Source organism: Ictalurus punctatus, unplaced genomic scaffold (genome assembly GCF_001660625.3).
Source record: "Ictalurus punctatus breed USDA103 unplaced genomic scaffold, Coco_2.0 Super-Scaffold_100046, whole genome shotgun sequence".
In the NCBI taxonomy this organism is placed as follows: Eukaryota; Metazoa; Chordata; class Actinopteri; order Siluriformes; family Ictaluridae; genus Ictalurus; species Ictalurus punctatus.
In genome coordinates this window covers 4,108,565-4,131,622 of record NW_026521087.1, presented here as the reverse complement: position 1 = coordinate 4,131,622, position 23,058 = coordinate 4,108,565, and the positions used below count along the sequence as shown (strand labels likewise).

The window sequence follows — 23,058 nt, the reverse complement described above, 5'->3', positions numbered from 1 at the left end:
CGGCATTATTGTGACTGTGTACAGTCCACCATCGGCAGTGGCAGCACGCGCCTGTGACATCATCCACTCCACTGTTGCAAAACTTCAAATACAACATCCAAGCGTACTCATAATAATAAACGGGGACATCAACCATGTCCCCCTCTCTATAACCCTTACAAACTTCACACAATATGTAAAATGCAAAACAAGGGAGAATAAAATCTTGGACAACAACAAGCTGGACTGGTCGGAAAACACTGAAGCTCTCTACAGGAAGGGACAGAGTAGAGAGCTTTTTCTAAGGAGGCTCAGGTCCTTTGACATGAGCAGCAAGCTACTGCAGATGTTCTATCAGTCTGTGGTAGCAAGAGTTCTGTTCTTTGCTGCAACATGCTGTAGAGGTGGAATTCAAACTCAACAAGTTGGTGAATGCAATATGTATATAGTATTGTGTACACTTTACATATGCGATATGTACATGAGCTATTTGTATAGTGGGACTGTACATTGTTCTTTGTTGTATATACTGCGGCCGACGCACAAGAAACAAAGATCGCTCCTCCTGCGACTGCCGCTGGGGTGCTGAGGAGACAGTTCCGCTTCAGCACCACCAGTGCTCTGGACAGCCGGAAAACGCGTGGCGGCGGGACGGGGCCGCCGACACACACACGGCTGCTGAATGGCGGGCGGCACAGAAAAATTCCACCATCCAGCAGGCGACGGGAGAGTATAAAAAGGGCGATACTACACTCACAAGGGAGAGGAGGCTCTCAGTGTGCATGCGATAACCTTTGCTGTGTGTTTTACAGACAATCCCAACGCGAGCGAAGACCCCGCACCCTGGCTGCACCCGTGGCTTTTCCTGACGGCAAGACGGGATCCCGTTACTTGGGAAACCCCAAGAACACCCTCGGCAATCCCGCGGCGACGAAACACTTCACCTCACACCCCCTCTTCGACTTTAGCACGTTCGCAGTACGTCACACTGCCAGTACACCGCCAATACATACAAACTGATATTCTGAGCTTGTAGAGTGTGTAGGGATGGATGTAGAGTGTCTAGGGATGCTTAGAACAGTGCCAGTCAGTCACTATATGGCACTGCTCACATGCTACATGCTGTTTGTGTAACAGGATTTACCCTCTACTTTTATATTTAACAGTGACAATTTATTGTTTCAGGTGACAAAGTGTGGAATGGACGCAAACACTAATCTTCTGGAGTCAGGTGGTACCTCTGGAGATGTTACCCAGTGCACCCAACATTCACAGCATAAATCTGCTTCCCACATCCAGGTAATTAAACTGCTTTAATTCATGCGAGTTCCAAACAGTAAATGCTATGTCTGCACAACGTATTCTGCCAATGTAGGCAAAGGAATGCTTTCTGTTCTCATATACCTCAGTTATGAGCTTTATGCAGTGCTGCTCCTTAAACTTGCATTGCATGTACTAATACCTTCTGCTTTTCTCATGTGGACTTTGCTCACCTACCTCATATACTTCAGCCATGACAACGCTATGAGATGCCACACCTCAACCAGGCTATGCATTTGCTAACCTCTTGAGCTTCTCTCTTGCAGACTATGCTCGTTTGACCCATCCATCTCAAAGCTGCACCCCAGCGGTGCTATGTATTTTCCAAACTTAATTTCATGTACTTTTACCAGGACTGCCTCAATACTGTTGCAAGATGCCCTCTCTCCTACCTTCTCAGACACTGCTTCACTGCAACGTGGTGACTGGTCTGTGTTATGCGTGTCATATTCCTGGTTTTATGCACTGTAAGTTTTTCATTTTCAGATCCATGTCAGCACTGCTGCAATATGCTCTCTCATCTAACTACTCAGCAGCGACACCAGTGCATTACTGCACCTTAGTCACGTTGTTTTTCTGCTAATCCTAAATTACTCCAACTATTTCTTTTCTAGTGCCCCATTAATGATGCTGAGGGATGTCTCTGACCACAGTCTTGTACCTCAGCTATGCACTTCTTTACTAATGCCAATTTTTTTGCGGCTGTAACGATGCACCTTCACTGTAAGTCTACGAATACTAATCTCATTGCCTCTAACTCCTTAACACTGCTGCACCGAAGCTATTTCTCTCTCTGTTGCTCTTCCACAGCTCCATTTCACATAGTGTTATGCCAGTATTAGACCCTCCAATTGTGTTTCTCTCTCTTGGGACCAGCCTCTACACTACCTAAATTACTTCTAGCAAGTATGGTATATGGGAGATGGAAGGTTAGCTAGGCCTTTATGTAATCCCTAATGACTTGGTAAATAGCATCTTAACTTGTATAATTGTATCCACAACCACCTAGCAACACCATAGTGACCACATTTTAAGCTCCACAATCACTGTATTCTTCAGAAAATGCACAACCTGTAGTTATTATTATTATTATTATTATTATTAATAATAATAATAATAATAATAATAATTATTATTATTATTATTTTTATTATTATTATGAGGTGTCCTTAATCGTTTAGGATTTATTCAAGAAGAGTGCACTTGTTCTGTGTTTAAGTAGATATTGAGGCAGAACTGAAACCATCTACAGAGCAAGCCCAGGAAACCTCATCTGAGCAAGCAACAGAACCACCCAGTACCACATCTGTTCCCAAAGGTGTTGTCTGATAAACAAACATGATTGTTTTCATGAAATTGAAAGACATTGTATGTTTTGACTAACTTTATCTTGCATTTCTTCAGGTGTAAAGGTGGTAAAGAAAAGAAATGGGAGTCCAGTGAAGTGAAAGCGGTTGAAAAACATCTGAGCAGGTTCATCAAAACTTGCACAGTTGTGAGGCCTGTGTAAAAGCTGAGCCTGTTGCACTGAAAGGCAGGGATTGGTTATCTGTTAAGTTATTTGTAAAGAATAGAATCACTGCTCTTAAAAGGAAAATGTAACCCAGAAACAGTGTGAATGGTTTCATTTCGTTTTATTTGCACAGATCAATGGTAGTTTTAGTTTATTATTATTATTATTATTATTATTATTATTATTATTATTATTATGTTTATGGCTGGAAATTTGTATTGTACAATTGTATTTTTTTTTACTTTTTAAAAATTTTATTTGTGGCAAACTTTTGAGTGTTAATTAGTAACTGCCTGAAAACACTATCATGCAAAAATACTGCATTGCAAATGGCAAAATGTTTAAGATTAAAAATAAAAGGCCTGTTGTTATTCATGTGACTTAATCAATTATCTTGGAAATATGCATTATAGCGCCTTCCCAATTGTTTGTAAACTCCGTCCCCAGATTGTTCACAAGTACCTACAATTTTTATTAATACCAGAATAATAGTGTGTGTTCGCTCGTCCTCACAAGTTTGGTCTACCAGAAATTGTCCCCAGAATGTGTAAAAATGTCACATTGTTTTATTAACATTTTTTCTTTAATTTGAAGACAGATGTTTTTACAGCTTCAACTGAAACCTGAATCTGTCTTTGGTTTGCTCCTAAACCTTTTAGAAATGCAGGTCCCTGCATCGGAGGATCCTGCATGTAGTCCCATGATATAGACTTGCACAAGTGTCTGTGTGTGTGTGTGTGTGTGTGTGTGTGTGTGTGTGTGTGTGTGTGTGTGTGTGTGTGTGTGTGTGTGTGTGTGTGTGTGTGTGTGTGTGTGTCCCTACCCTACCGCCATGGCTTGTATATTGTGTATATAAGTGTTGTATCCAACACTTGAAAACAGAGGTGGGGCAGATACAGTTTTCTTGTAGTAGAGGTCGGGAAACTCGATACCTAGCTGAATCAAGCTCACAAGTGCACTAATGTTAGCTAGCTCCCTATTGAGCCACTGAAATGTCTTACGTGTCCTGCAGAAAAAAAAGTAATCTCTGCGTCAGTCTTCAATCCCTTCAGATCTTGGAGTTTTCGTCACCTCTCAAAAGCCATGCCGATATTTATTTACTCTCGTTGTAGCACGGGCTCTGTGTGTTCCATTTTTGACTGCAGGCTCTCTGAAGTTCGAGCTTTCTTGGTTTTAATAACAGGTGATTCCCCAGATGTCTGTGGTGATGATGATGCGTTTAGATAATCCACATTAAAGCAGCCATCTAAATACGTTTAAGTTTAAGCAACTCTTTCAGGACAAGCTACAAACACCCCACCATCCTCAGCACCCATGTGCATGATATAGTAGCCTGCTCTTCTTTCTGTTTATGGACGTGACTTAACCACGCAAAGGCAGGGTGACATTAAAGGCCACGCAAATGTCCTGCTAAATCCGACCGGACAGCTCAAATTATAAATCTTTATTGTAAGCTTACCATTGCAAATCAGGGTAAGGTAAGGAGACAGTTTTGAACTTGATACTGCAGGTTTAACAAAGCAAAATACTGTATTTGTTGAGTTTTCTGCATTACCTAGTTTTTGTAGCGTATCTCATTCCTCCACAAAGTAATCACTGGCCAAACCTGTACTGTTCTGAAGGCAATCAATTGCTTTTCCTCACTTTATTTCCTTGACATTTTTTTCTCCTTGATGCCAAATGAGATGGCCTTACTTGCTTTTCATCATCAGTCTGAACATCATTGGACATCACTTGAAAGTTAAAAGGTGATGGCCTTAGAAAGTTAAACATTTTAGAAAGTTGTAGGTTTTTGCCTCTAGATTTTATTTCATCACCCGACTTTTAATATGGGCATGCTTTATGAAAATTCAACTGATCCAAGGATTTTTAATTCTTAACTATTGTTTATTTATTTTTTTATTGTTAATTATGATTTTTATTACTTTTATAGCTATTATTTTAAATTATAATTGTTAATTTCTTTGCTGTTATTACCTCATTTCTTTGTGGATATTTATGTGAAGGTGGAGAGTTTAGACCACTGGAATAATTAGCAGTTAGGAGTAGGAAGCACCTGCGTATGCGCTCAGTTCTTCTGAGGGCATTTAAACAGTTGATGCATCGATAATGTTGAGAGACGTCCTGACAGGCTGAAGGACTGAAGGAAGGAGTCAAGGAGACATTCTACTCTATTTCAAAGTTGGGAATCACCCGGTTGTCTTGAATTTTCTTTAGGGCCACAGTGTGAAGAGAATGCTGCGTGAGAGGCCTACAGTGCGTCCGGTTGCTGAAGAGCCCAAGCAGCTACAGGTAAGAAGTTGGCAAACTGCAGGATCTGCAGAGAGCCCAAACTCCTCATGTTTATATTCCTTATATTTATATTACACTAACTGAATTAAAATAAGGTATAGTTTAAAGCAGGTCCAGTTTGTCCAGATGGGAAACAATAGTGTAAATAAATAATAGATTACGTGAGTGCAACATTTACACTGGTTTATTTCAGAGAATTGCTTTGATATTGAAAAATTATTCTTAATTTCTTTTTTCTTTTTTCTTTTACATCATAGCAAGACCACATGTTCCAACCTGGAACATTTTAACATTCTTAACAATGGGCAAATCTTATTTCTAAAATGGCTTGGGCATCCATGGTACAGATAAGTTCCTTAAAGAAGATTCAAGACTCAAAACAGTAAACTGTGAACATATAGGATGAGAGATTGCAATATCTGGTTTTGATGATATAGCCTGTTTCTGAACAGTGTACATGTAGTGTATGATGATTTTTATTATTTTTTTAAATAAATTGTTGTATAAGGATATAAATAGGCTGCATAGGTTATCACAATGCATGATGTGGACTATCCAGTTACATTATTGTAAACACTTTAATAGCACATAAATGTTATTGTGCATACATGAAATTGTTACAGGAAACTGTGGATCCTTGATAAACCCCTAAAAACAGGTGAAAAAGATTCTTTTTGTTGAAGTGTCTGTGTATTTTTCTCAAACATTTGTAATGTGGTACATCTCGCATTTCTGACTCGCTTAACGGTTTTGCCGATTAATCGGCACAGATAACCGATTACTGGAACTATCAACACTGATAGTTTTTCCCGAAGCGGTTGAGAAGCGTCCACTGTCATTATACAGTACATAAAAGAAAAGAAATGAAAGAAAGCACTGAAGCCTCGTGGTGTTTATTAGGAGTGTTATTTTTGGTTCAGTTTAGATGTATTTATTTATATTTTATTTACTTCAATATGTATTAATGAAAGGAAATTTATATACGTGTGTGTGTATGTATATGTATATGTATATATATATATATATATATATATATATATATATATATATATATATTATATATATATATTATATATATTATATATATATATATATATAATATATATATTATATATATTATATAATATATATATTATATATATTATATATATATATATATATATATATATATATATATATATATATATATATATATATATATATAGTCAGTATATATATATATATATATATATATATATATATATATGTAGTCAGTTGTCGGCAGGTATTCACTGTTGCTGAGGATGACCCCATTATTGACAACCTAGGGACACTGGGAAGCCATGGAGATGGAATTGGACTGTAACTGATGTTTCATCATGTTGTTTTATCATGTAGCACACAGTTATAGAAGGGATTTATTCATAATCACACTATCTGTTGTTATCCAGATGAGGATGGGTTGAATCTGGTTCCTCTCAAGGTTTCTTCCTCATATCATCTCAGGGAGTTTTTCCTTGTCCCAGTCACCTCTGGCTTGCTAATTAGGGACAAATTCATCAATTTAAAAATTAGATTGGAATTTATATATATCTGTAAAGCTGCTTTGTGACAATGTCAATTGTAAAAAGCGCTATACAAATAAAACTGTATCACAAAAAAATGTGTAGATTATTTTCCTTACAGTGGAATGATGTATTTCACAAAATTTGGAGATCTTTTTAAATCCCTTGCCAGACTTTATAGGAATCCACAACCTTTTTTTCTGAAGGTCTTACAGAACTCTTTAGATCTTGACATGATGACAACTCACACCTCAATAGCAAAGGGAACACCAGACACTAGATATGAGTGGGGTATAAATAAGACCGGTTCCACCTGCACTCTCTAAGCAGGTTCTAATCACTTTCACATGATCTTTAACATCTGATTCTAATTTTATGGATTTAAAGGTGTGATAAATGTAGGGGTGCACTTACTTTTTACATGTGACTGGTCTGTTTTTTGTTAATTGAAATTGAGAAGATTACTGAAAAATCTAAATTGTATGTGTTATTTGATAGTGTATCACCTTTATTTATAAATTAATATTTTTTCTATATTAAAGAGGATCAGATGTTTGCTTGTTCAAATATGTAAAAAAAAAAAATTATATATATGTGTATATATATATATACACACACACACACACACACACACACACACTATATATATATATATATATATATATATATATATATATATATATATATATACTCTCTATATAAAGCTGCAGCAGACAAACTCTTCTAAGTGGGATTTACCTTGTCTGATCTAATTTCTGATCTCATTCTGCATCGGTTCCAGATGTGCATTCATCTGCCGTTGGCTCTTACGGTGGATAAATACCCCAGCTAGACAAACAGACCGATTCAGAAATACTAAGCATCAAGGTGAGCGAGTAACCATGGACAAATATACTAAGAAGAAAACACAGAAATCCCAACCTGGTCAATACTCACCAACAGCACCAAGAACAATCAAAATGACTAATGCGACAAGTATAAACGGATATGCAGCCCCCGGTGTCTTCAGTACAGTTTCAGTAACATTGACAAGTCTAATCTGAAACAAAACAAAACACGTACATTACTATTCAGCAGTGGTCTTTTTAGGGTTCAAACTAATTTTTTGCATAATAACAGAAATAAAGTCATACCCTGAGTGAGTCCAGCTTGATTTCACCATCCTTATCTCCTGAAATCCTACAGGTCACAGCACTGGACTTAAATTCCACTATTTTACACTCAAACTGCTTTTCTTCCTGTATGCCCCACACCGTTAGCTCCTCTTCAGTCAAATTCAATCTGTCTTCCTTTTTCTAAAGGTGGTAAGTAGAAGCAATAAAGCAAATATGCCAAATAGACTCTTTATTATATTGGACATGACACTTGTAGTATTTTACCTTAAAGATCAAAACACAAAAGCATTTGCATACCCATTCCAAACCACTGCAGTTTACCAAGTAGGCATGTGCCAATATTAAGCTTTTATATCATGATTTTTTTTTTTTTTTGCATATTTGGAAAAGCAAACATTTGAAACAGTGCTTATTAATAAAATTGATACACTATCAAATGACACATAAAATTTAAATTTTGTAGTAATCTTCACAATTTAAATGAACAAAAAACACATAAGAAAAAGTAAGTACACCCCTACTTTAATCACACCTTCAAATCCATAAAATTAGAATCACGTGTTGAAGATCGGGTGCCAGTGATTAGAACCTGCTTAGAGAGTGCAGGTGGAACCGGTCTTATTTATATCCCTCTCATATCTAGTGTCTGATGTTCCCTTTGTTACTGAGGTGTGTGGTGTCATCATGCCAAGATCTAAAGAGTTCTGTAAGACCTTCAGAAAAAAAGGTTGTGGATGCCTGTAAAGTCTGGCAAGGGATTTAAGAAGATCTCCAAATTATTAGGAATACATCATTCCACTGTAAGGAAAATAATCTACAAATTTCAAATGACTGCCAATTTGTCCAGGACTGGCCGTCCCAGCAAATTCAGGCCCAAGATCAGACCGTCTGAAGCAAAAAGAAGTCTCCAAGAACCCCAAATTTCATCACAAGTCTTGCAACTGTTGGTGTCAAAGTGCATACTTCTACAATCAGAAAGAGAAATTTGACCCAGGGTTGCTTCACCGCCTCAGGGACTGGACAGCTTGCACCCATTGATTCAAATATGAATTCAGTATCATATCAAAAGTGATAATCTGAGGCCATCTGTCCAAAAGTTGAAGTTGACCCAAAAGTGGACCTTTCAACAGGATAATGATCCTAAGCATGCTATCAAATCCACCAAGGAATGGCTCAAAATGAAGAAATGGAGGGTTATGGAATGGTCTAGCCAAAGCCTGGATTTGAATTCCACTGAAATTTTGTGGGGGAATTTGAAATGGCAGATCATGCAAGGAAACCCCCAAACATGAAAGACTGAAAGAATATTGCATGGAAAAGTGGTCAAAAATTCCAGCAAGCCTCGTGGACAATTATGCAAAACGCCTACAAGAATTTTTTTTCTGCTAAAGGGGGCAATACTAGCTTCTGAGGCCAATGGCATACTTACTTTTTCCACAAACAATATCACATCTATTGATAATTCTGTTGAATAAATGATCAAAAAAGTTCATTTTCCTTGTGGTTTTGTTCAAGTATTTCAACTTCAATGTCAAAAAGCCAACAATTTCCATGGGGTGTACTTGTTTTTTTCACATGACTGTAGATATCATTTGTGAGAGTCGAGTATGTTTTGCAATATTATCACAATACTTTGTTAGTCTCCTTAGCTTCTCAGCTTAAATAAATGAGTAATGTTCAATTGAAATGTCCACAAAGCCAATATTGTGCTATGTAACTGATTATTGGCACATGCCTGTTCACACTAAAGTCTTTCTTCGGGATATTTACTTCAGGATGTCTTCAGGATATTCAGTTAATCTCTTTACCTATGTATCAAGACCTTTGTAATTAAAATGAGTCATATTAGAGCAGGGAAAGTCAAACCGTGCTTTCAGTGAAGGCAATTTAACACTCATGGTCTAGCAGTGAAAGTCTGAAGGATTAATTTCCCCTGGTTTTACCTGATGGTTTGTGAATTATATTGTTCTGATCAATGGACCTCATTTATCACTCTTTTTGTGAAGTTGTGTGTAAATGTTTTCACAAAATATTCTCGATAGTACTCTTAGTCCTGACCTAGTGAATCTGTATGAGGATGTTTTTTTTTGATAGACTCAAAGCACTTCTATAAGTTGTTCTGGAAAAGCCCGTCTGATAAATGCAGTAAATGTAATTTTTAAAAAGCAATTTAAACTCAACAGTATATTCCATAAATAAAAGTGCAGTAATTCATGTAGATCACATTAATCTTCTTATGCATAAATTTTCACACACGCAGGAGCACGAGTAGGATTTTTTGTTGTGAATTTATGGGATATTCATGAACGCCACATTTCTTGTGTAAATGCTCGTGCAAACAATTTACGAATAAATGCATTTATATCCAACTTGAAAAATGAGGCCCTAGTGTCAGAAGTGGGATTACTCCAGGCCAGGTGAGTGTTTTTTCCTCTCTGGTGCGGTGTAATTTCGTACCCATAATTATAATTAGAGAAGTGAGTGATTATCTGTCACCAATAATCTCTACTCTGGTCTATGATCCTCTGTAACGTTATGCCCAACTAATCTAATAATTGTATTTTATATTTGTAGAATAATTTGCAAAACTGTCTGTGTGGTTTGCCTAAGAGAGTGTTATATTTGTATTGTAGTATTCTGTGTTAAGTATTATTGTGTTACTGTGCGTGTTGTTTTCCAAGTTAGTTATGGGAGGGTCACCATCCAGCCCGGTTCTTTTTCTGTCTCCTGGCATGACACCAAGAGATTGGATCGAGACCGTGTTAGGTGGATTATATACAGTTCCATATTTAGATTGTTTATACGGCTGGTCAGTTGCATGGGCGCCGCAGCTTCAAATTATTTCACTCCGTGGCTCCTTTGAGCCGCGTGTATTTGCTCAGATCAAATGAATGATTTATGACGGCGAAGGTGATCTGTCTTGGGATTATGAGTATATGGCAAAATGTTATATGGGATGGCTTCGCCTACTCCCCTTATGGACTAAACATTATAATTTTAAGGACAAACTCCCTAAAGTGTTTCATGTGAATGATAAGACACCTCGCGCACCACCATGTAGAACTAAAGTTCCGCTGTCGTATAATTCCAGCACCGCTGCTGCTCCAATTTCAAAGCAAAAACCTACTCATGCTAAACTGCCCACGCACCCAGCGCGAGCGCTGTCCTGTCATGCTCATCTCCCATTGACCAGTCCTGATTATCGTTTAGGCACATCATGTCATTATTGTAAGAAACCTGGCCACTGGGCTCGTGACTGTAGGGCTAAAAAACGAGATCAGCTGCAAAAGAGAGGTCAAGGTGGTCGTGGTTCTATGGTAAGAGGTGGCCTACAGTATTTTCCGGCAAAATCTGTCCCATATTATCATCCTGGTCAGTATCAGCCCGCTCCTCAGATGTATGGCCCACCTCCCGCTGCTGCAGGGAGGACGATGTCCCAATCAAACCATCAATCAGATACGTTTCCACCACCACCTGTACATAATCCTGTACAGCAGGATTATTATTACCACAATCAGTAGGGATGCCCACAGAGCTCTTGTGACCCAGTGTGCCGATCATACTTAAACGTAGCTTTTAATTCTTTTAATTTTAATTTGAATTCCATGTGTTTCCCTGTTTGGAAACTGAATGAAAGTGTTTTGAATTCCATGGTGACGTTAATCTAAACACAGAGCGTGCGAGAGAGGGGGAGAGCGCACGAGAGAGAGGGCCCTGCTGCTGCTGCTCTCGCGGACAGAACGGCACGCTAATACGTAATTTTAATGCAAACGAAAGACTCTCTTATTATTGCCATTGTATATAATATTCAGGGACTGTTATGAATAGGAGTACAAATTATTATAACGTTTGGATCATGAATTAATTTTCACATATGAATGTGTGAACGTAAACATGCCGGAGTGTCCTTTTAATTTTGCATTCTCAGGCTCTAAATTTCTAAACCTCTGATTGTGGAAACTCAGTAAATCTCCTAAATCAGCTGTTCAATGTGTCTCATTCAGAATCAGATCCAAGGTTACAGACTCTGCCTAACTCTCTGGGCAGATCACAAGGACATGCAACGTCCTATCATCTAAGTCAAAACATTCTCATCCTGTGTATGTAAAACAATATCCCTTGTCTGAATCGAAAACCCTTGCATTGATTATTATTGTTAATTCTCTTTTACAGCAAGGTGTTCTGAAGCCCTGTATAGGCCCGTATAACATGCCTGTTAAATCCTGTTCCCAAGCCTGTTCAACACAAGACCTCAGGCGGAAGTTGTGTTTCAATGTTGTATTTCTCCTTTTGTTCTAATGTGCCTTCTATTATTACATGAATACCTTCACACCATGCGTGGTTTAGCGTGGTAGATTGTGCTCTGTTGTTTCAGTGTTCAACCACTGTTTGCATTTACGCATGGGGACACCAGCTGACCTGGACACACCTGACAAAGGGCTACGTTGCCCCCGTGTTTTTTTTGTGGTGTGGTGAGACTCCTTGCAAGATCTCCATGACGACGCTCATGTGCTGCGATACGGGACGATCTTCTGATCACTGCTGAGTCAGAAACTGCTGAAGTGCAACCTTGAGACTGCTAGAACATCTGGCTCACAATGGATTCAAGGTTTCACGTACAACATTGCACCTATGTAAAACAGAAGTGAAATGTTTGGGTTTTCTCTTATCAAAAGGACAGAGAAGGCTGTCAGACGGCCGGATGGCAGTTGTGATGACTTCTCAGCTGCCTGCTACAAAACAGCTCAGGGTCATCGTAGAACATTCGATCCACTTTTGACTCCTGGGACCCATACTCCAGTGACACACACACCTGAGACTGTTTCTGCATTTAAACATTTAAAAACTGCTTTTCCCCTCCAGTCCTGGGTCTGCCCGACTACACGAAACTTTACCATCTGCCCACTCATGAACACTCTGGGGGTGGCACAGGAACATGCTGGGCTACCCGGCTGTCTGTGGGCAGTGGCTGGGCAGTGGCTGATCTGCTGCTCTGTAGGTAATAGATGCAGAATGATTGGTTCTGTCACGCTTTGGTGTTTCACATGGCCCTTCAGGTATTATCCAACATTGAAACACAACACATGACGGCTCAGCGCAGAAGTGGTTATGAAACTATTCTCTGTGCTACCGCAAATTTGACCATTAAATTTGTCTGCTAAATTCACAGGATGACACCATTCCTTTACCTGAAAATCATGATTGTTTAAAAGAAATTGTTTCTTCATGTAGCATTCGATCTGAACGGTCTGATACTCCTTTGTTTAACAGTAAGTATGTTTTTGTAGACGGATCGTGTTCTAAATCCGCGGATGGTAAGCCAATCTCACCTTCCACTCTAGTCGACAATCTAATCTCTTCCTGTGCTAAACCAACAGCTCTCCCGATCGCCAAAACAAAGGCGCATCTAACTGGCAACACTGTAGAGATATGTGGGAATGCGCTAGCTGACAGTCATGCAAAATTGGCGGCTAAGTCACAATCACATTGTCCTTTTTTAATGTCTGCCTGATCTGAAATTTTACCTGCCGTTCTTACGGAAATTCGAATGATGCCATCTAAAACCACAGGCATTTCACCCTTTGAGGTGTTATTTATTCGGTCGACCTTACCCCATGGCTTGGAAAATGTCTACTAACCTTTCTCAAACCACAGGAATTTGTGTTGATATTCATCTAGACGACTACGTGTCTAAATTGCTTGACGTGTTGTGTACGTGCTAAATTAAATTACCTTTACCCCTCACAGTAAATCACACCTCCTTTTTTCTCAGGAGACCAGGTGTTATGACCTCAGAAGGACCAATCTGGAGACATGCAAGTTGGTTAAAAGCTGTTAACAAATGAGCTCTGTCCATTCTATTTTTCCTCCACCTATTCTCTATGACAGGTTGCCCATTCGGGACCGTACCTGTACCCCTGAAGAGGTTTGAGCGTCGGTGAATGTGTCTACAAAGGGAGGAAGTCCTGTCCTGTTGGCTGACCTGATTCACACTTTACACATACACATATAGTTTTTCCTGTATTAGCTCTCATCACAAAATCAATTACATGTTTTTACGTTATTATCTTTTTCTGTTCCTGTTACTATATATATTTATACCCCCAACATATCCTTGTGGGGTTGATCCTCCTAGCCAAGGTGGATGGGATGAACCTGATGATTCTCATTTTTCAAATTCTGACAGTCCTACAGCTGAGTCTGATGTGTCTGATGATTTACATATTGAACATTTCAATCAAAATGCATACTATAAATATTCAGTTCTTACTGTGAAGCAAATGCGCCTCACCACACCCTTTTTTATCTGCGCTCTCATGCCGCATAGCACCCTCCATCCTTTCACCTTTTATGCGAGAAACATATCAACATCTGTGGTGCTCTGTAACCGTCGGTCTTAGACGACACTGCTACGACAATACTGATCCACGGCGTCGCTATGTTATTACTCCTTTTAACGTCACCACAAGTAAAAATAAACCCTTAGTAGGCGTTGATAAACCAGGTGCTACTCCATATTGTAAAGATCTCTACTATGTTCTCACTGACCGTGAAACTAATTGGCCTAATGACTGTCTGGACCCCCAGTACTCCTGTCAAGTGGAAGGGTCTTTTAAAGCCCCTCAGATACCGCTAACCTTTCATCAATCTGACCGTTTACCTAAGGGTAATAAATTCGCCGTATGTTTTTATCTTGAAGTATCAAAGATCACCGCCCCTTACGCATCTGCCATCCTCCCTATTATTGTGGTTCTCATTTTATCTGCCTATTTGGCCCCTGTATTTGTGCCTGTATTCATCGTAGTATAGCCTCAGTTCAAGATTCTGTAACTACAGATCTTTTTAGCTCTACTCCAATTGGCCATTCCAATAATGGTTCTTACCCTGAGGTGACCCATTCGGCCCCAATTGACATTTACATTCATAACCATGATGCCACGGTTTCAGCGGCCTCCGATGTGGTCTCACAGACATCATGTCTTTCCTGTTAAAGGGTAATATTAACCTATGACTTTAGAGAATTCCTTTTGGTTTATTCTATGCTACGCTAGAATAAGAGAGAGGATTGAAAGGAAATTCTCTTATATCATGTACTCTCTTATATTATGAACTGCTATCAAATACCTATAATGAATGTATTCATTTAATTACCTCTTTAAATAAGCTGATCAACTGCGATCCTTGATTATATTATTATGCATTTCCGTGTCAACATGACACAGGACTTATTTTGTATTATGACTATGTGCTGTGTGTTTTGTTTAAATCTGTCTGACACCTGGACCAGTAGAAACTGTCCACGCACTGCTTGTTATCAATGTGTATAAATACTCTTGGTTTGCATGAATAAACTCGGATGTCTATTTGAGCATGCATGTGTCAGTGTGTGTTCACTTAGGCTCCCCAGATCGATCTGAAACGCTCTGAGGCAAATAACACTTTCTAGCTCATAGCAGCACAGAACTAAATGTTAATAGAAATAATTGTAGAACAGGCTGGAAGGCATGATCTGAGATTCCTGGGATACATGGAAATCTAACAGGCCCAATGTTTGTTTTACAGTTAGAACAACATGTGTGTGCTTGAAATCACATTCTGAAATTCTGTCCTACCTGTATGATGACCAGCACATCATTGACCACCTTAGAGGTAGTGAAGCTGGTGAATTCTGGGTCTGGATGGTAAGAGAGTGTACCTAAACAGGCCACTGTTGAGTTCACCACCCTTAGAGAGACAGTAAATGGCCCAGCAGCTCTGAAGTCTCTCTGCTTATGAGTGTGAAACCAAAAGCTCTAGGAGAATGGAAAAGATAATAAATGAATAGAAACTGCTATGCATGTTTGTATGTGCAGCTGGTTAAAAATTAAACTGGCCTGGTCAGCATGTGCATTGGTCTGATTGCTGGTAAGGGTGTTCAACCACATAGCTACACAATCCAGGCACCATCTTCCTTAATTCCCTAAAGAACCCTTTCTTCACTACAGAATCTCCTTTGGTTTTTTACTTCTTCTACTACAACCCCAATTCCAAAAAAGTTGGGACACTGTGTAAAATGTAAATAAAAACAATGCAAAGATCTGCAAATCTCATAAACCCATATGTTATTCCCAGTAGAACATTGAAAACATATCCCATGTTTAAACTGAGGAAATGTACCATTTTAAGGAAAAAATAAGGTAATTTTGAATTTGATGGCTGCAATACGTCTCAAAAAAGTTGGGATGGGGGCAACAAAAGGCTGGAAAAGTAAGTGTTACTAAAAAGAAACAGTTGGAGGAACATTTTACAACTAATCATGTTAACTGGCACCAGGTCAGTAACATGATTGGGTATAAAACATGTCTTTCAGAAGTAAAGATGGGATGAAATCTGGTTGGACGCATATGTTTCTCTAAAACCTGTATATACCTTTCAGCATTGATTGCCTTTCCATAGGCACTAATGCACCACCATACCATCAGAGATGCAGGATTTTGCACTGAGCGCTGATAAAAAGCCAGATGGTCCCTCTCCTCTCCTAGTTTACAGAATGTGGCATCCATGGTTTAAAAAATTTCGATTTGTCTGACCACAGAACAGTTTTCCAGTTTGCCTCAGTCCATTTTAAATGAGCTTTGGCCCAGAGAAGACGGCGGCAATTCTGGATCATGTTCACGTATGGCTTCTTCTTTACACGATAGAGCTTTAACCAGCATTTGTGGATAGCATGGTGAACTGTGTTCACAGACAATGTGTTCTGGAGGTGTTTGAGTCCATGCAGTGATTTCCATTACAGAATCATGCCTGTTTTTATCGCAGTGCCGCCTGAGGGCCCGAAGATCACCGGCATGCGATATTGATTTTCACCCTTGTCCCTTGTGCACAGAGATTACTCCAGATTCTCAGAATATTTTGATGTTATTATGTCCTGTAGATGATGAGATTTACGTTGAGGAACATTATTCTGAAATTGTTCCACAAATTTTAGACGCAGTTTTTCACAGATTGGTGTACCTCTGCCCATCTTTACTTCTGAGAGACTCTGCCTCTCTAAGATAACCTTTTTATACCCAATCATCTTACTGACCTGTTGCAAATTAACCTAATTAGTTGCAAAATGTTCCATCTGTTTCTTTTTAATACTACTTACTTTTCCAGCCTTTCGTTGCCCTGTCCCAAATGTTTTAAGAAGTGTGGACATCAAATTCAAAACTACCTTATTTTTTCCTTACAATGGTACATTTGCTCAGATTAAACACTTGATATGTTTTCTATCTTCTAGTGTGAATAACATGTGGGTTTATGAGATTTGCAAATCATTGCATTCTGTTTTTATTTATATTTTACACAGTGTCCCAACCTTTTTGGAATTGGGGTTGTAAGTCTGCTAGTACTATTTGACATCATGTTAAATTCCCTGCCTTTTAAAAGAAAACTGATTTGAATTATTAGTTAAATGATTGGGATTACATGATAGTTACGTTGGAAAAATTCTTTACTGTTGTCACGTATCGGGAAACTCTGGACCCCACTTCCCATCAGCCACTGCACTGCACTAGTTGTCACATGACCACCTGCACCTGATTCATGTTTTGGTTAATGAGCACTCATGGGTATAAATAGTCCTTGTCTGCACCATTAGTTTGTCTTTCGTTGTCTTAGACTCCCGTTGTTCATGTCTCGATGTTTGTTTTTTGCCACAGTGTGTTTCAAGGTTGTCATAGTGTATTTGTTTCTTAGTACGTTTCGTTAAATAAATGTCCTTATCTGCATCTGCGTCTGCGTCTGCTTCTGGCTCAAACATCCAAATTGTGACAGAACGAAAGACCTACAATCAGGAGCTGCAGAGCGCCAAGATGGATATCTGGGGCGTCAGGATGCCACCAATGTTAGCGGAGTACTTTGCCACATTGCGCCAACAGGCTGCCGATACGCACCGCCAAGCTCCACTCACGCCACAGTCCGCCGACACGCACCGCCAAGCTCCGCTCACGCCACAGTCCGCCGACACGCATCGCCAAGCTCCGCTCACGCCACAGTCCGCCTTGCGACACAGCCAGCAAAGTAACCTGAGCATCTGGGGCTTTCCACTGCAGGGGAGGCACACCTTGCTGCACAGTCCAGAGGTGAAGGCTGGCCCAGAAATTTTTTTTGGGGGGGGGCAATGAGTACAGCAGAGCTCCAGCCTGAGGCCTACGGGGAGGTCTCAGCTGTGGAGCTCTCACCTGAGGTCAACATGGCGACCTCAGAGGGACAGGCCGAGGAGGCTGTCCCGCTGCCCTGCACAGCCGAAGAGGCTGTCCCGCTGCCCTGCACAGCCGAGGAGGCTGTCCCGCTGCCCTGTTCAGCTGTGGAGCTCTCACCTGAGGTCAACATGGCGACCTCAGAGGGACAGGCCGAGGAGGCTGTCCCACTGCCCTGCACAGCCGAGGAGGCTGTCCCGCTGCCCCGCTCAGCTGTGGACGTCGCTCAGCCTCCCCGCTCAGCTGTGGACGTCGCTCAGCCTCCCCACTCAGCTGAGGTCGTCGCTCAGGCTCCCCGCTCAGCTGAGGTCGTCGCTCAGGCTCCCCGCTCAGCTGAGGTCGTCGCTCAGGCTCCCCGCTCAGCTGAGGTCGTCGCTCAGGCTCCCCGCTCAGCTGAGGTCGTCGCTCAGGCTCCCCGCTCAGCTGTGGACATCGCTCAGCCTCCCCGCTCAGCTGTGGACGTCGCTCAGGCTCCCCCGCTCAGCTGGGGTCGTCGCTCAGGCTCCCCGTTCAGCTGAGGTCGTCGCTCAGCCTCCCCGTTCGGCTGTGGACGTCGCTCAGCCTCCCCGTTCGGCTGAGGTCGTCGCTCAGGCTCCCCGTTCAGCTGTGGACGTCGCTCAGGCTCCCCGTTCAGCTGAGGTCGTCGCTCAGCCTCCCCGTTCGGCTGTGGACGTCGCTCAGCCTCCCCGTTCGGCTGAGGTCGTCGCTCAGCCCGCTTGCTCGATGGCAAATAGCGTTCCCCCAATTCTGCCTCGAGGAGACCCACGCTCCTCTCCCTGGCCGCACGGGGGACTTCTCTCGGCCTTCCAGTTCAGCTGGGGACGTCGCGCCGCTGTCATGCTCTACCGAGGAAATATCTCGGCCCCCCTGTGCCATTGTAGAAGCCGCCCGGCCTCCTGGTTTTGCGGGGGACATTTTCTCCAGGGGGCCAGGACCACCAGATGGAGGACGTATAATTTTGGGCGCTCCGGGAGTAGCGCCCTTGGGGGAGGGTTCTGTCACGTATCGGGAAACTCTGGACTCCACTTCCCATCAGCCACTGCACTGCACTAGTTGTCACATGACCACCTGCACCTGATTCATGTTTTGGTTAATGAGCACTCATGGGTATAAATAGTCCTTGTCTGCACCATTAGTTTGTCTTAGACTCCCGTTGTTCATGTCTCGATGTTTGTTTCTTGCCACAGTTTGTTTCAAGGTTGTCATAGTGTATTTGTTTCTTAGTACGTTTCGTTAAATAAATGTCCTTATCTGCATCTGCGTCTGCATCTGCTTCTGGCTCAACCATCCAAATTGTGACAACTGTCATGCCCAAATCCAGGAACACCTCTCAGATCTTTTATAGTAATTACAGCATTGTAATTATATAATAATTATAGTACAATTATTATAGAGTGCAGTCCCCTGTTCATAATTTACTATAACTATAAGATCTTGCCAAATTCCCATCTTAGCCATTTCAGCATTTGCTGAGTCCTAGATTTTCTTGCTTATGTTCTTTTGCATACTTAACTGATGCTTTTATTTGGACTGTAATTTTTGACATGTGTACAGGGACATGAAAAGGTGTTTTACATTGGGGGTGCTGTAATGACATCACACCTGAATAATAGTCTAATTTTGCTTGTTGATTTCAATAATTCTATCACAGTGCGGTTTAATTCTTAAATCAGACAGTGCTGATTAATTTTCTAAACAGCTCATTCACTGGGACGCAGACACTCCAAATAATCTAAGCCTAATGATGAATGGATTCAAATGTATTAATTAACAAAGAATCGTTGTGTATTTATATAATCGTTTGATGTGGTGAAGTTTTCTTTCAGAGAAGTTTATTTTAAATTTATACAAGGATTGTCGATGTCAGTGCTTCTTAAACGTCAACAAGTTTTCCAACAGGAGTTAGGTCCTGTTACACTTACATGAAACAGCTATATACATTCTCACACTGTTTTTTTTTTCTCCTGAATTTAAAGAAGCAGAAAATGCTACATGTTACTGAGGAAACAGAAAGTGCAAAAAAGACAAGTCTTCCAGACCTTCTGTTACAATAAATATTCTTAAATTAAAAAAAAAAAAAAAAGAATTGTTGCTATAAATCTGTGATAACTCAATTTAAAATTGTGTAGCCTATGTATTTATATGTTTATTCTTATACAGGTATCACTATTAATTTAGCAGTCACAGTTAAAGGAATCCTGAAAGTCAGGCCCCCCCTCAGCACTCCTACTTCCTGCCTCCTTGTGTGTGTCTCATGCTTTTCCTAAATTAAAGATAATTGTGTATACTTCCATGCAGGTTGTCTTTTCACTGTGTGTTTCATACCTTGTCGTATGACTTTAGGATGATCTCGTTGGGAAATGTATCAATAGTGACTGTATCCACAATCTCTAATTTGCTCCCCAACACTTGAATCTTCCTCTCACCACTGAATGACAGATAAACAATAACTGATTAAATCACAGGACTTAAGAACAGCAGGGATGGTGTCATATCACAGCAAACCAGTGACTACATTTCCCATCCTGCACTGCGGCCTACAAACATGGACCTCAATTCCCAGAATATTCACTTTCATTCTAATCACGCACACCTGCATCCAATCTCACACACAATCACACCACACATAAAAGAGCCCGTTTGAACATTAAGTCTATGCGAAGTACACGCTAAGTTACATTTTGTTTCTGCCATGACCAAGGCCTTTATACCTTGGTTGTTGATTCTGGTTTTGACTTGGTTCTTGTTTTTGACCTCGTTGTCACGAATCGTGACGGAGCAGAGATAGGACGGATGCAAGTGCAGGATGAACAGTTGTTTATTTGAAAGAGAGACAGGCAGACAAATCCAAAACGTGATCCAAAACGTAATCCACAAACATGCAAGAGGTCAGGCGATCGGCAAACAGGCACACACGGGGCAAGGCAGGAATCTAGGTCGTGGTCACGGAAAACCAGGGTCGATAAACAAAACGAGAAACGAACTATGACGAGGAACTGGAAGCGGATAATCCAGCGTGAACTAATTCTAAACATGGACCGTGACTATGACTTCTATACGAACTAAACTAACTCTATGATAATCTTTCGCGTTGTGTGCTGGAGGCGCGCGGTATATATGTGGACATGATCAGCGTCTAAACAGCTGAGAGCAATACAGACACACGTGAAATCCCAGCCAATGACAGAACAAGGAGGACATTCGCGCTTAGAGCACGCTGCTTCAAGGGGGAATCATGACACTCGTCTTTTTTGCTTTGCTTCCGTCTCAGCCTCCATTACTTGTGATATATATATATATATATATATATATATATATATATATATATATATATATATATATATATATATAATATAATATATCTACTGGTGCGCTGAGTGTGAGGCCTGCTTAGTGATAAAGAAATAGTCGCTTCCTGAAAGCACTACTGCATTGTAATGACTGGTTTCCCTTTGCTTTCACACATATAATATATATATATATATATATTATATTATAATATATATATATATATATATATATATATATATATATATATATATATATATATATATATAAATAACATATATATATATTATATATATAATATAATATATATAATATATATTATATAATATATATAATATTATATATATATAATATATATATATATATATATATATATATATATATATATATATATATATATATTATATGTGTGAAAGCAAAGGGAAACCAGTCATTACAGTGCAGTAGTGCTTTCAGGAAGTGACTATTTCTTTATCACTAAGCAGGCCTCACACTCAGAGCACCAGAAGATCCTGCCCAGCCCTGTGACCTGTTTTTTATTGCCTCTGCGGTACAAATTAAACCATAGCTTCCCCTCAGATCAGTTTCGGTGTATTATAAGCAAGTAAAGCTAGCTGACTCAGGAAGTCCATTTCTCTTGAACGTTCTGCTTTACTGGTTTTCATATGTACACAAGACTGAATAGGGAATTTTATGTGCATTATGAGACTCAAACCAAAAATACAATCTGGTTTTGAATATATACCAGAATACACAAGCAAAATGCTTGTTCAAATGAATAATGCATTTGAATAAAATTATTTTATTATTGTTCATTTTTAATTTGTGTTAATTATTGCCTTTATCTGTGTTCTACCTGGACCAGGTGACTCCAGGCTGCAGTTCAGTACAGGTGGGCTGGGAAATATATGTAACGGTGGCATTACTATAACAACGTCCACCTGCTGTCACCACACACATCCTCACGGTTTCTTTGTTTCCACTGGGAATGTGGAACCTCAGTGTGTCATTAGAGCGTTCCAACACTGGTGTCCTGGGAAAAGCAGCGATACAGAACAAATCAAATCTGTCTACAAACACATGAACCCAAGCACATAGACATTCAGTAACACTCACTCCTTTAAACTGCAGTCCATAAAACCTTGGAAGCGAATTCTCTCAACCAGCTCCAGATTTTTCCCCTTAATCACTGCATTGTTTTTGCCATGAAAGGAGACTTCATTAGGCCACAGAGCTAGGATCTCTGGCTAATGGGGATAAAGACATAAACCATTTGATACTGTCATATCAACACTAAAATTAATTACTTAATTTGACAAAACATTGTGCATTTGATGTAGATTTAAGTGATTGTGAGTTGATTGAGAAGACCATGATGTGTAGTTACTGTGTACATACAGTTGAGGCCAAAAGATTACACACTCAAATTCAATTTTTCACATCTCCACATTTCCTGTTACTGTATATTTCCTGTGTTCAGTGAGTTGGGGCATCACTTTATTTCCATAGGAGGAAATCTCTAAATAATAGATAAGATACATATTTATTTCAGCGGGCCGGGCCGCAAAACCTGGACACCAGGAACCTGATCCACTCTCTCTTAGTAGGCTTGGGAACTGCCAAACTGCAGAAATACTCCTGGCAGCTGAAGCGAAACTCCAGCGGGTAGCTCCCCAATCCCGCTGTCTCTGGCGGCAACTCAATGGCGTACCTTTGGGGAAATTGCACGGATGAAAAATGCAGCCAGTATGCGGTATTGTCCTACGATTTTCCTAGTTGTTGTG

At 40.2% G+C, this 23,058-nt stretch overlaps 1 protein-coding gene and 1 long non-coding RNA gene across 2 annotated transcripts in view; one reads left to right on the top strand and one right to left on the bottom strand.

Annotated features, from left to right (window-relative positions):
- Positions 1-1,001: 1,001 nt before the first annotated feature.
- Positions 1,002-2,910, top strand: LOC128630218 (uncharacterized). The gene is made up of 3 exons (XR_008394602.1): positions 1,002-1,278; positions 2,522-2,617; positions 2,704-2,910. It is a non-coding gene; the product is annotated as an uncharacterized LOC128630218 (long non-coding RNA).
- Positions 2,911-6,356: 3,446 nt separating this feature from the next.
- Positions 6,357-23,058, bottom strand: part of LOC128630125 (plexin-C1-like) — a 32,375-nt gene continuing 15,673 nt past the window's right edge. The window contains exons 10-17 of the mRNA XM_053678704.1: positions 22,391-22,521; positions 22,131-22,307; positions 20,312-20,414; positions 15,377-15,556; positions 7,782-7,943; positions 7,585-7,687; positions 7,387-7,476; positions 6,357-6,623 (exon numbers count right to left, since the gene is read on the bottom strand). Of these exons, the coding sequence (XP_053534679.1) occupies positions 7,397-7,476; positions 7,585-7,687; positions 7,782-7,943; positions 15,377-15,556; positions 20,312-20,414; positions 22,131-22,307; positions 22,391-22,521 (936 nt within the window). The 3' untranslated portion in view covers positions 6,357-6,623; positions 7,387-7,396. The remainder of the gene's footprint in view (positions 6,624-7,386; positions 7,477-7,584; positions 7,688-7,781; positions 7,944-15,376; positions 15,557-20,311; positions 20,415-22,130; positions 22,308-22,390; positions 22,522-23,058) is intronic.